Source organism: Scleropages formosus, chromosome 9, assembly GCF_900964775.1.
Source record: "Scleropages formosus chromosome 9, fSclFor1.1, whole genome shotgun sequence".
Lineage (NCBI taxonomy): Eukaryota > Metazoa > Chordata > Actinopteri > Osteoglossiformes > Osteoglossidae > Scleropages > Scleropages formosus.
In genome coordinates this window covers 7360233-7373552 of record NC_041814.1, presented here as the reverse complement: position 1 = coordinate 7373552, position 13320 = coordinate 7360233, and the positions used below count along the sequence as shown (strand labels likewise).

Below are 13320 nucleotides of genomic sequence, written 5' to 3'. Positions count from 1 at the left end.
ACATTATTTTGTGAGTGAACGATTCCTCAGAAAGTGGAAGTATCAGGAGTGCTTGTAAATGTCACAAGGTGCATCCTCTCCATGCCTTCTGATCCAATCATCTGTCTTAGAACAGCAAACCAAACACGATTCTCATCTTTATTCTTAAGTTCGGGGTCAGGAACAATAATACAGACAGTAGTTTGACAATCACCTTAAATATATGTTTTAATCCAAAAAGCAAATTAAAAATACACTAAAACTAAAGTTTACAAAAACAACCATATACAATATGTAAAATAAATAGCCTTGAGAGGCTTATGTCACCATAAGCTACAATTTCTACTATTAAGGCTAAAAAAAAAAAAAAAAAAAAAAAAAAAAAGGGGGGGGGGGGGCGCTATATGACTAAGTCCAGTTTTAATAGACTAAAACTCCATTCTAAAAAGGTTAACAAAATTTCCTAAAATGAACAAGCAAGACTTAACAAAATGAGCAAAAACTATGTGCTTTTTTAAATGTTCCAATTTAAAAGGTTTTCATGCTTAATCTTTGAGGAAAGTAATTTTAAAAAAAAAAAAAAAAAAAAAAAACCCATCTTCAAACAGTAGAAAAGAGAATATAACCAGACCTATTTATGGAGACATTAGATTTAAGATGAGAAAGTAAATTAAAAGAATTTGTGCATATCTGTTTCTCAGTATACAGGAAGTGTCTATATTGATACATAGATATCTATAGATTGGGTGTTAGCTACAACTATTTACACACACTCACACACACTAAAAGTTGACCTTGTACTAAGCTACAAACAATGCAGTAAAATGACAACTAAGACTAACGAGAATGACAATCATGCTTTCACCAATAATGGCTTTTTAATAACAACAAAGTGCTGAAATGAAGGAAAATAAGCACTAATTTTCTTGAAACTGCTAAGGCCAAGAAGTCTAATCTGACCTGTCGTACCTGTACAAACCCATAATAAAACAATCATGGGACGGCACAGGTGAGAAGTTTTCCTTCCTTCTACTGACCACATGAGAAAGAGGTAATTGGTCTGAATGCTGCATTTTGTTGTCCCTTTAATATACTTCCATGGTCATTTCAGACACCTAATACAAAAGCTCTTACAAAACTAAAAATGCTGGCTTAATTTTAAACTGAAACAACGAAGTGCAACGTAGATATAAGAAAAAGGGGCATGAGATCATTTCAAAAAAATATAAATGGATGACGAGTGCAAGAAAGTGCTTAAGTATTTACACACATCTAATCTGACATGGTTAGAAAGTAAATCCTGCCATGCAACCTAACAGTCCAAAGAAAAGGCATGAAAAACAATTGAAATATGAGTAGCTTTGCGTTTACACTAATTAAGTGTATGCTTACAAATGAGCGGGTAGACAAAATGCAAAGGTACGAGTAACAGCGACGTGACTCAGGATATCTGATCAGTCCCCTCGACTACAGGCTACTTTCGCCACTTCAAATGGCATGCGACAGGGTGGGAAAATTCTTTTTTTTCTTGCCGTTTGTCTTGGTCCGCTATATAAACTGCAAAATAGCTATATGAAAGGAAATTAACAAAAACAAAAACAACAATTTCAGCAAAACAAAATCATATTTAATTGTTATAAATGCAAAATTAAAGCAAAGAAACAAAAGAAGAAAAAAAAAAACATTGCAAGGCAGTTTCCAAAAACCTTTTTTCTACACTAGAAACTAAACTGCAAAGGGGAAATACAAACATTTAGGTCAACTTTCTCAGAGGGGACTCGACATAAAGCCCTATTTTGAACAAAATCGGCTAGTATGGATGGACAACTGAGATGCTCAAACATTTAACAAAGAGCCTCCTATGCAGACCGTTTTGTTTCGACAAATATTTCAAGCATACATATATGACCAAAACGGCAAAGTGGGATGGCCTGAGACCTCAGTTCCTTCAGTGTCTTTGGTCCTCCTTCATACAGCGTTTAACCTGTGTCTCTTTAGAAAATAAAACATACGTACTATACAGTCCTGGTATATTTTATACTGTTGCATTTTAAATTGCCAGTGTAACGAGTGTTGGAACCCTGATCGAGTGTCTACAGCTCGGCTTTCTTATCGGGCTGAATCAGGACCACGGGTGCTTTGAAGCTCAGAAAAGGGAGCTGAGCACATGGGAAATGGTGATGCCCCCAAATGGCCCCTCTTTGAATATATGCTGTGGAAAAGCTGGGAAGTTTCAGTAAAAAGGTGGAGATGTGGCAGGAGGTGACAAACACGCGGGCTAAAGTTGTTTGCCAAAAGCAGTCATGTTTGGCTGAAGCCTCGTAAGTGACTCCCATCCAGGATGGTACAAAGCACTCTACCATTAGGTAGGTGTGAGACACCATTGTGCCCATGGGTGCAAGCCAATGGAGTGGATGATCTCGGTATTCTGGGAGAAGCTGGGCTCCTCATATGAAGAACAACACTTCTTGGCCACCAAGCAACTGCGAGAGAGTCATTAGCACAGAAATGTAGATAGGAGGGGGCACCAGCTCTCTTACCAATGGGAGAAAAAGGCTGTCCCATGGTGACCCCAGGATGACAGGGACACAAACCAAAAGTCAGTCAACTTCATCGAAAGCCACGCTGCAGAAGCTGGACCTGATAAAGTCAAGCAGAAGACTGGTCTGCACCAGATGACTGGGGCTGCTGAGGACCTGGGTCAAACAGCAACAGATAGACAAATACAGACAAAGCAACAGGGAGAAAAGCAAGACTCATGTTTGCTGCCACAGGAGCTGTAGATCCACAGAAACTTCCTGACCGCATCAACCAGTTCAGTTGTCAGAGAGGGGATATTCAGCCTCAACACACTACATGGAACCAAGGAAAAGCCCAGGACTGTAATGTTTAATTCAGGTCTTAGACAAAGAAGACCTCTGGGAGCAAGAGGAGGTTGTGATGCAGCAGTATGAGGTCAAGCTAGACACCAAGATGAAGATTCACAATCCCTGGGCCAAAGGGGCTCAGTGGTACACTCTTCAAAAACGAGAGAGAACTTTCAAAGCAAATTTCCAAACGTCAGCCTTTACCTGGGGCAACATTCTCCCAAGGTTGAGTGAGTGGTAGCAGGTTTGTAGCCAGGAAGAGTACAACCTCCAACAGCAGATCAAGGAGAGTGCTAAAGAGAGTGAGCAGCTTTGGCTGCACAAAGAAGTAGCTGCCAGAGGATCATGCCAATAGGAGGCAGAGCACAAGAAGAGACAATGGAAGGAGATGGGGTTGATGCAACAGGCAGAGTGGTGGAAGCAGAATGAAGAAGAGACACACCTTGATGGAATATAGATGGTGTGGTCTCCACTCATCCCACAGTGAGGAACAATGTGACAACTAAGTGCACAAGAATATCACCATCCCCCCAGCTCTATATCACCTCCCTCAAGCATCCTGAACGTAGACAGAGATCATGAACATGGTTACTACAAAGGCGTAGCTGAGGTCAGCGCTCACAGCGATCCAAAACTGGTCATGCCAGGCTGTTCAGCAGAAACTTGCTAAAATGCAGCTAGGACTTCCCAGTCACATAATGGAAGCAGGCTGCTTCACAGCCCAATCACTGTTAAGGGATCTTCACTCTCCAGTGGTGGGAATAACAGAAAACCTGGTTTAAAAAAAAAAAAAAAAAAAAAAAAAAAAGTATGATACTTTAAGCTCAGTTTACCACCTTCCTTTCAGCTTAACGCATTAATAAATTCCACTTCCTGATTTATCTGGGACTTTTACCTAGGTTATTTTGTGTATATGAATGTGTATTTCAATTTGCCTGATGACAGTAACATAATCTAAGGAATTGCATACTTGTGGGGACTTTCTTTTTTAAAAGGATAACAAACAAAGCTCAATGAGAGCATCTCAGAAACAGCCAAAGCAGAATCAACCAATACAAACAAGAGACCCAGGCCCATGCGTATGTGAGTGGTCTCATGCCGCAATAGTACTGTTAATAAACCAAAATCTTTTCTGTGAAATTACAATAGCCTGTGGAACTAAGTTGTTTTAAAACACTTGCTTAAAAATGTGCTGCCCTTGATGTTTTAATTTCCCCTGATAACAGCTTCTCACATTGACTGTACTTTTGTCTGTCAAACTACATGGGGCCACAGTTATACCTGGGAGGAGAAGACAGCCACCATTAGACCCCAAGACACTTGTTTTTCTTCCAGTTCCTTGACACTGAAGTTTGTGGTGTTCTTTTCTGAAATTGCTAGAGTATCTAAGTATTACATGAGAAAATAACCTTTATTCATTTTGTACCCTTGTTACCATTGCTCTTTTGTTCAGTGCTGTGTCATGTTGTGGAGAAAAGTGCTATAAAAATTAACTGGAAGGTTGTAGATAATTTTTATACATCCTCTCCAAAGTAAAAAGGACACAGTTGCTAAAAAGGGGTTTAAGGCTTTTCTCTGTACATTTAATCTCTGCCCAGTATAAAACAGACCAACCAAAAGAAAAAAACCACATGAGGGAATCAGTCGACACTGCATGCTTCCTTACGTTTAGACACTTATGGCACTTTTTAAAAAAAAAAAAAAAAAAAAAACCAGATATGTTACCACAGCATCATACACAAAATAACCATCCCACACCCCACCCACACCCCCGCAAAAAAGAAACTGGTTAATCAATACCTCAAGAAATATTTGAGCATGTTAGTTCCATCCCAGAGCATTAAAACATTTCACTTTGCCAGAGACTACATGAAGAAACTGAAATCCAGCACAGAAGTGATGTCACACTAATAAAATAAAGACATAACTGACATTTTTTCCTCTGTAGAAAACTTGAGCAAAACTTTTTTTAAACTCTTACTTCTATTTACTTGTGAGACTTGCTGGTTTTGAATGACACTTGTAAAATCTTGTCTCCGAGCCGATAACCATTGAGACTGGCAATGGCCATTGCAGCCTCCTCGTAGTTTGTCATGGTCACAAAACCAAACCCTTTACATTTATTGGTGTTGAAGTCACGAATGACTTTCACATTGGTGACAGCACCAAAGGGGCCAAACATCTGCCACAGAATGCCCTCATCTGCATCCTGGCCCAGGTTGTAGATGAAAATGCACCAGCCTGAAGTGGAGTTGCCAGGCATGTTGACACCGGAGATGCCACTCATGTGATCTACACTCATTGGTGAAAACCTGGGTAGGGAGAATGAGGGGGAGAATCAGAATTCTGAAATATGGAATAATGCATCTTCAATCTGTGTTGCAATTTACCATGACAAAAACACATACTGTACTGAAAATGACCTCCCCACCTGAACCTCTGTGCCTGGTGGTGAACAGGGCCGCCAAAGCGACGAGACTGCGAGTGGTAGATCTGGGAAAGGAGCTGAGAGCTTTTTGCCTGGTTGGGGTTGGCAGCAAACTTTACTGTGATGGGCTCTGTAGCACCTGGTGGCTTCTGACCATTCAAGTCCTTTATGGCATCCTCTGCCTCAACTCTTTTGTCAAAACGGATAAACGCAACACCTCGGGACAAACCTTGATGAAGCCAGAAAAAATAAAATTCCTTTAACAATCAGAAATGCTTTATTCTGAGTGCACAGCAAATTTGTAATTGGTAGCATGCTTGCCTACCTGAAGCCTGATCAACTAGAACTCGGGAATTTATAATTCGGCCATAGCGTGCGAACATATCCTCCACATCTTTCTGCGTCATGCTCTTGGGCAATCCACTAATGTAGAGATTTGCATCCTTAATGCTGTCAGAACTCGGCCTGGCATACGACACCTAAAGTAACAAAAAAGAAAAGTTAAGCAACAAATGAAGAGCTGTATGGAAAAAGAAAAATAGTATGGTAATAGAAATGAAGTTTAAAAAAAAAAAAAAAAAAAAAAAAAAAAAAAGAAACAGGTAGTATTTTAAAAGAAAAAAAAGAAAAAAAAAAAAAGAAAAAAAATCCAGTTAAAAAAACCATTCCAGACCAAATTTGTTACAATTAAAAAAAAAATAAATGGAGGAAAAAAAGAAAAATCCATGTATTAATTCAACAGCAATGTTCTCGTTTACTGAAGTTACACTCCTGAAAAACAACGAATCACTTCCCATGTCTCAAAACAAGCTAAGAACAGGGGAGGGGGGGAGGGGAAGGAGGAAAAAAATAAAAAAAAAAAATAAAAGGTTTTTAGTTGCTGTGCAGGGCGTCACGGCACAACAAGCTAAAGGAAAAAGGCACAGTTGTCGTACCAACCTGAAGCACAAAACTAATTTTATTTGGTGCCCAAAAAAAAGGGAAAAAAAAAAATTACACACATTACAAAATAAACTTTTTTTAAAGATTAAAAAAAAAAAAAAGAAGTTTAAAGTGTTGGCTTTACTGGACCAAAAGTCTGGCTGCTATTACATTTAGTAGCAAATAGACACTTTGCAACAGAGAGCTTCCCCTCTGGTGCCCAGGGGCTACTTGAAAGACATTTCACATTAATCAGTTGACACATGTATACAAGAACACCTCTTTGCACGTTACCTTGATAGTTTTAGACTGTAGTCTCAGCCCATTGAGTGTACTGATTGCCCTTTCTGCATCACTAGGGTTAACATAGTTAACAAATCCGTACCCTAAACTGTGGCCTAGAGAAAAAAAAAAGGAAAACAACAAAATAAAATAAAAAAAACATGTTCCAAAGTCTGCAGATTGGACAATTGATTTGAGCCACAAAACAAATCTATACAATGCATATTAATTTTGAAATTTATACAAAAACAAAACCTATACATTCAGGAGTAACACCCCAAACATACTCAAAGACTGGACAAGACTGGTAGAGCCAACAGAAACTGTCAGTTTATGGGGTTATCACGACTTGGAAGGCTTAAAACTCTGCATTCACCTTAGGTACTAATATATTACTCTTAAGAAAAGAAAAAAAAAGGGGGGGGGGGGGGGGGGAGGGAGGGAAAAAGAAGGGAAAAGAAAGAAAGAAAAAAAACAAACAAACAGTCTGTTCATAGTCCCCATACAAAACTAAAGCCATGTAAATTAATTACAGCAAAGGGTTTTTAAAAAAAAAAAAAAAAAAAAAAAAAAACCACACTTCCCCATTTGTGATCTGCGAACTAGTGATGCTTCAAAAGTATGAACCATTTAACTACAGTAGCTCATACATTTGTTCCAATTACATAAATACATACATTATTCTGGTACAAAATGTTCCTCTCATCAAAGAATGGATTCACTTTAAGTAGAGGACAAGTACCAAAGAAATTATTCTGACTGACCATGCAAACAATATTAGGAGAGGGGGGAGGAGGAGGGGGAGGAGAAAAAAAAAAAAAAAAAAAGTCCTTTAAGCAATCACTGTTCTTTCAGGGTATGACGAGAAAAAACACGGAGACACCTGCCGCAGGCTTAGCCAAGCAACGCAACTCTTGCACTGCTTGAAAGTCTATTAAACGTGAAACATACATCTTCGACCCAAGAAAAGCACTGAAGAAAACACTGCTACAACTATGAACAGACGTTAACACATACAGAAAAGGAAAAAAAAAATCTTTACACAATATTCTGATATTTGAAACATAGTAATAAATGTGAATAATCACAGCAGAGGTATCCAAATGTTGGATTTAAAGTATTACTTAGAACAAGTATATACTCCAATGTGAGAGTGTTGAATGCTGCAGAAAACTGGTGGAAACAAAGCTTCAAAAAATCAACAAAACAAAAGATTTACAAAAAGAAAAAAGCTCCATTAACATATACAGAGAGAAATACAGCAAAAGAACAAGTTGAGAAAAGACAGCAGCGCCCACAATAACTAGCAGGTCTGCAAACTGCAACAAAACCAAGCATAGTATACATTATTTTTAATGGCACTTGCAGGGTACAAAAATGTAGTTATAACATTCAACAAAAAAGGACAATACTGTAAACTTGGTAAAACCACTATAAGCAAGCAAGTAGATATTAAAAAGTAACAACCCTCAATACGCCAATATTCACTGCAACAAGGTAACTGACAAGTTAAAAAAAGAAAGGAGAAAAAAAAAGGTTTCCACTCACTCAGGTTTCTGTGATTACCTGCCACTTTGTCGCGGATGAGCTTGGCAGATTCCACCTCTCCAATGCTGCTGAAGAGGCTGCGCAGCTCATCCTGGGTCATGTTCTGGGGCAGGTAGTTGACTATCAGGTTTGTTTTGACATCTTTTGGCTCATCCGCCATGTGGTCTTCATAACCATTAGACATGTCATAAACTTCCTGCGAGGATGTAGGAAATCGGAAAGGTCTAAGTTCATCTGACAGAAAATAAGTGGAAACTGTCCGGAGAAAGTACACGTCATTCAGTTGAGTTGTAATACTCAGGAAAGCCCAGCATACTAAAGCTTGTAATAACTTTTCTTCCCTTGAATTTGGAGCTTTACAACTGTCACTGAAATCCAAAGTATTGATTTCAAAAGACAAACCACTAACTACCAATACCTAAAAGATTTGAAGAATACTAATAGACAACTGCATAATTGTAGTTGGCATTGTATAAATACAGTGCACTTGTGAAATTGTTTTGGGAGAAGCTGAAAACCACAATCTCATTCTCAACATACCAACAAAAACATACAAAATGAGTTTACTTACTAGGCATGCATGTTTATACATAAGCCAGGAGGTATGCACCCAAGTCCCCCCCAAAAAAAAAAAAAAAAAAACTCACTATCCAGTCACATTCTATACAAATCTAAAATGTCTGCAAACAAAGTATATTTTTCTACCCAAGGCTCCAGCAAATGCTGAGCAGTTCCATTCGTTATGATAAATGTGTCCGTTCCACACAACAGTACAATGAAACACCAGACTGTAACTTTACAGATTACAAATCTAAAATATACTATTTACAGTAACTTGTTTAAAATAGTGAAAACTGCCCAAGCTGTACTGTATCCAAGTTGCTGACAAGTTTTTCCAAAGAGCAGCCTCGATGCCAGCTCCAGCCCCAGAGTGCCAACTGATGGATAGTCTCCATCACTGAAATAATCATAATTTAAAAAACAAATAATAGGAAAATGCCCGCAATATGAAATACTGAACACTACATCAAGCTTGTCACTACTCATGCGAGAATAAAGAACATAGGGTTTATGCAAAATAACCTCTGAGCCTGTGACACTAGCACGCTATTGAGCATTCGAGATATGTGCTAACCTGCATGTGTTAAACTGTTACACAAACTAAGACAATGAAGACGACATCTACATTCAGGGATCGTTTTACATTTATTTAGCTGACACTTTTCTCTAGAAGAACTCACAAATGTAATCTACTTACAATGACAGAGCTGGGTAACTTAATGGAGCAATTTAGGGTAAATATCTTGCTGAAGGGTACTACAGGAGGATTTGAACTTGGTCCTTCAGTGCAAGTGGGACGCAGTGGTGTGGTACACAATACTGGTGCCTCACAGCTCCCGAGTTGCTTGGGTGGGCACAGGGTTCAAATCCAGCCCAACGTGTGCAGAGTTTGCATGGCTTTCCCCATGTCTGCACCCCACAACGTGAACGAAGGGGGGCCACGGACCAGGAAATCGCTTCTGTTCCCTCTACTGCTTAAGAAACCACGAACGTGCTCACTACAAGTCAGCTCTGACTCAATGTCTCATCCATCCATCTTTCGAGTGCAGGGTGGTAGCACTGAGCACTATGCTATGGGCTGCAATTTTACTATCGTGCAAATCTTAAAACTAAAATGGAGCTAAACAAAGTCCAAGAAGTTTAAGCGAGCTTCTGAACCTTTTATGCACTGCAGTGTTCCATGAAGCCTATATAAAACCAAGTGTAACATGCAACATTTAATGAATAAGTCTATGCAAAAATCTCTGGAAGGAGACGTGCCCCTCTACAATCCAAATGATGTGCAACTTCAGTTCAAAGTCTGTATTGAAGTTAAAACCCTACTTCTACAAAAATAGGGTCTGATGAGTGAAGCTGGTACCAATGACAAAGATACAATTACGGCTCACGTTCGCCCTGTGAACATACCTTTAGTGAACCGGCACCCTTATTGCCGTGCTGTTGTGCTTCCCTGTTTTCATTACCCTGGCAGCTCTGAACCTCGCAAACCTGCAATAGCAACACTTGTTTTGCATCATTCATGATCAGCCTGAGAAGCCAAATGCTTCTGTATTTAGATTCTTCATTTCGTGGGCATTTCCCCATGCTATCCGGATAAACAATGTTTTAAAGTTACGTTTTTTTTTTTCCACTGAATTAAGACGCAAGATACATGTAACAGCACTATTTAATCAGTGACATAAAAATGGGGCAGTGAACTTCTTTCGAGGAGGCAAATCTTTTAGAAATATATGAAAAACCCTACGTAGCCATTTCCATTATTCTACACACATCAGTGAGCAGGACAAAAGGGTTTACATGCAAAACTGGACTTTAAGACATTTTATAACAATACTCACTTTAAACCATAAATGTGTAATTTTTCACGTCACACATAACTGGATGGTATTTTTGGTCAGTGTTCTGCAGAATAGCACCAAACCCAGCAAGTTCAGTATGTAGGTAACAAATGCTGCCCTGATAGGTCCAAGATTTTGTATACAGCAAGAAAGAACTGTACCTACTTGCTGATTAAGTTAGTTATCATTCCATGTTAAACTGCATACAAAGTGTAACTTGGCTTTACAACCTTGGGAAGTCTGTGTAGGACTTTAATGGAAGCAAATCAAATTTACTATGCAACTTCTAAAGTTTGGAAGTTAGCCATATTCAAATGAGGCCATCAAAATACTAAAAGAACGGCAATATATTTCACACACATTGCCACTAAAGTACAATTATTAGGTGTCTGGCGTACAAGCAACAGAAAATGAGAAGTTTATAAAACCAAAGACCTGACTAGTTTGAGCAACTAATGGAGGAGGAGGAAAAAATGGATTAAAGACTGCAGAGAAAAGAGAATAGACTACAAAACAAAGTACACCTCAAAAGGAATGTGCAATTTTCTGTTTTATTTCTGATCAGTTAACTTGAGGAAAGGGTCCTAAACAACATGTCCACAATGCCATTTAACAGAGGGAACGGAAGAAAGGGGGAGGAGAAAAAAAAAATTAAATAAATAAATAAAACACAACCATGTCAACACATCTACCTAAACAGTTTCAGGAGACATACAAATCTGCTACTCACTTTTAAGTACCTAATGTGTCCCCTTCTGACTGCCATGTAGACACTTCACAGATGCCGAATCTGAAGGTACCAAAACAAAATGAGGTAATAAAAATACACGTAGATAGTAAAACTTAAAAACAAAACAGAAACCAAGCAAAAGGAGCAAGAACACTTTTTTTTTTTTTAAAAAAAAAAAAAAAAAAATTAAAATAAACAGGCAAGATGTTCAGCTTTCTTCAGGAAATACCTGTGGAGAGAACAAAACATCTATCAGCCACAAGGACTGGTTCCTTATCCACGTGTATTTTTAAAACCTCACTTTGGACTTCAGAGAAAGTTATACATTAAAATAAAAAAAACCCAACACGGCTAAAACAGTGTTCTGGACGTTACATTACAGCTCTTAACCTTTCTGGACATGTTACTCTAAGTTTCAAACATCAAATGCCTTGGCTAAACTACTTTTTCCTGTATTTGTAAACAATGGATGGATACATTTGTAACTTTTGGCAGTTCATAAGTTTACTAGTAAGCTAAAGTGAGCATTTTTTCCTAGCATCTGCGCATATACAGTGATTTATTATTATGGGACAATTTAAATACCATAGCTAGCAGCACATCTACTAGCTGTCGTACTTTTGGCCAGAATCATGGTAACTGACTGAACACAATACAATTGAGCCCGTTTTCCAACAAACACACAAATCAAAGTGAACATACCCAAAAACATTCCATATACATAAATTCATAATACTACTACCAGCTGAGAGAAACCGTTCGTAAGAATTTAAGTTAGTCTGTTTAAAAAATAAAAAAGTCCAAGGCCACAATATCAATACCTGAAATCAGGGGAAGAAATTTTGGCTTTAACAAACTAGGTCACGAGAATACTTCCAGTAATAGTCGACATAACGATACAGAATTTAAAAGTTACCTGTAGAATTAACCGGCACGCGTCACACCGCAAAATGTGACGGTCACTGACGTCACAGGTAGGAAATGCAACGTCCTTCATGTAGCAGCACACAGTTAACGTCCATAGTACGCCGCCTTAAGCCTCAAGTTAACACGATCAGCTTCCCCCCGCCCGCCACTCGCTACGAGCCGAAACTAAGCGACAAAAAAAAAAAACACCTATATAGGCCCTCCATCCAAACACGGACTTTAATCCATCGGTCTTCAACAACGCAGAGTACAACCGTGATGCAACGGAAGAGCAGCACTGAGGCGGCGAAGCTCGCGCGTTCGCGCCGCTCCCAGTGGCGCAGCGATATCAGGCACAGGCGCGCTGCCGCAGAGCTGTTTCAAAATGGCCAACTTCGCGACCAACGAAGGCGTGTGAAACAATGCGGCACTAAGCGACCCCCGTATCTACCTAATCTAATGGGGGGGGAAGCGCATTTCTTGTAAATTTTATGTACGCCTCATAAAAAAAAAATATGTACCGTCTCAAAACACTAAAAATCGTTTTATATTTTCCGCAAAAAAAAAAAAAAAACTCGCACGGGTAGAGGAAATGCGTCGAGGCCTAAGCTAGCCCTAGGCCCTAGCCTAGGCCTCCATCTTTCTGAAACGCATGGTAACTAGCTTTGTTATTTTTTTCTTTTTTTAAATAAAAAAAAAACCAGTCGCCCCACACAAAAGCAGACACACATTACAGAATGTAATTTCTTTTTACCTGTTTCTCCTTAACTTCGGTCTTTAAGCTGATTACTTGACCTTTTCCAAGGACAGAATAGCTCCCTTGTAAACTCGGCAGTGCGTGCTTCTCCTACCACACAATAAACGCCACTACTGAGATGACGCTATTGGTGTATAATCAGTGCCAAAGCCCGCCAATCAGGAGTTGTGATACGAGGCTTTACATGTCACTTATGTGTTAGTCACCCTCCTATTGGCTGAAAATACTGACGATTCACTGTAATTGCAGTTTGAAAGACGATTCCTGAATGCCCGATGGATGTTTGTCTGTCGCGAATACAGCGACTGCTGTAGCTGAAACGAGAAAGCTTTATAACTTGCACGTTTTCCTCTCAAATGAGCCTTAGCAATGAATTGTTAGATAAAAAAATTATATGATAAAGCAATAAAAACAAGTTCTAAAATTTGAACAGGAACGCCAAACTGAGACCCATTTGGAATCCCATCACATTTTTCGGAACTGCTCACTCACTGCTTTCGACT

General features: G+C 39.0%; 1 protein-coding gene across 4 annotated transcripts; it reads right to left on the bottom strand.

The window, feature by feature from the left end:
- Window positions 1-4407: 4407 nt before the first annotated feature.
- LOC108930575 (ELAV-like protein 1) lies at window positions 4408-12951 on the bottom strand. Of its 4 annotated transcripts, none has more exons than XM_018745871.2 (8): window positions 12815-12951; window positions 11155-11214; window positions 9994-10074; window positions 8026-8221; window positions 6490-6593; window positions 5600-5753; window positions 5278-5503; window positions 4408-5158 (listed from the first exon to the last, which is right to left on the bottom strand). In XM_018745871.2, the coding sequence occupies exons 2-8, from the start codon at window positions 11188-11190 to the stop codon at window positions 4834-4836; spliced, it is 1122 nt and encodes a 373-aa protein (XP_018601387.1). In that variant the 5' UTR covers window positions 11191-11214; window positions 12815-12951; the 3' UTR covers window positions 4408-4833. The 4 variants fall into 4 exon arrangements, with proteins under 4 accessions (XP_018601387.1, XP_018601388.1, XP_018601389.1 ...); XM_018745872.2 differs by having other exon boundaries at window positions 8044-8221; XM_018745873.2 differs by lacking the exon at window positions 9994-10074 and having other exon boundaries at window positions 8044-8221.
- Window positions 12952-13320: the final 369 nt, after the last annotated feature.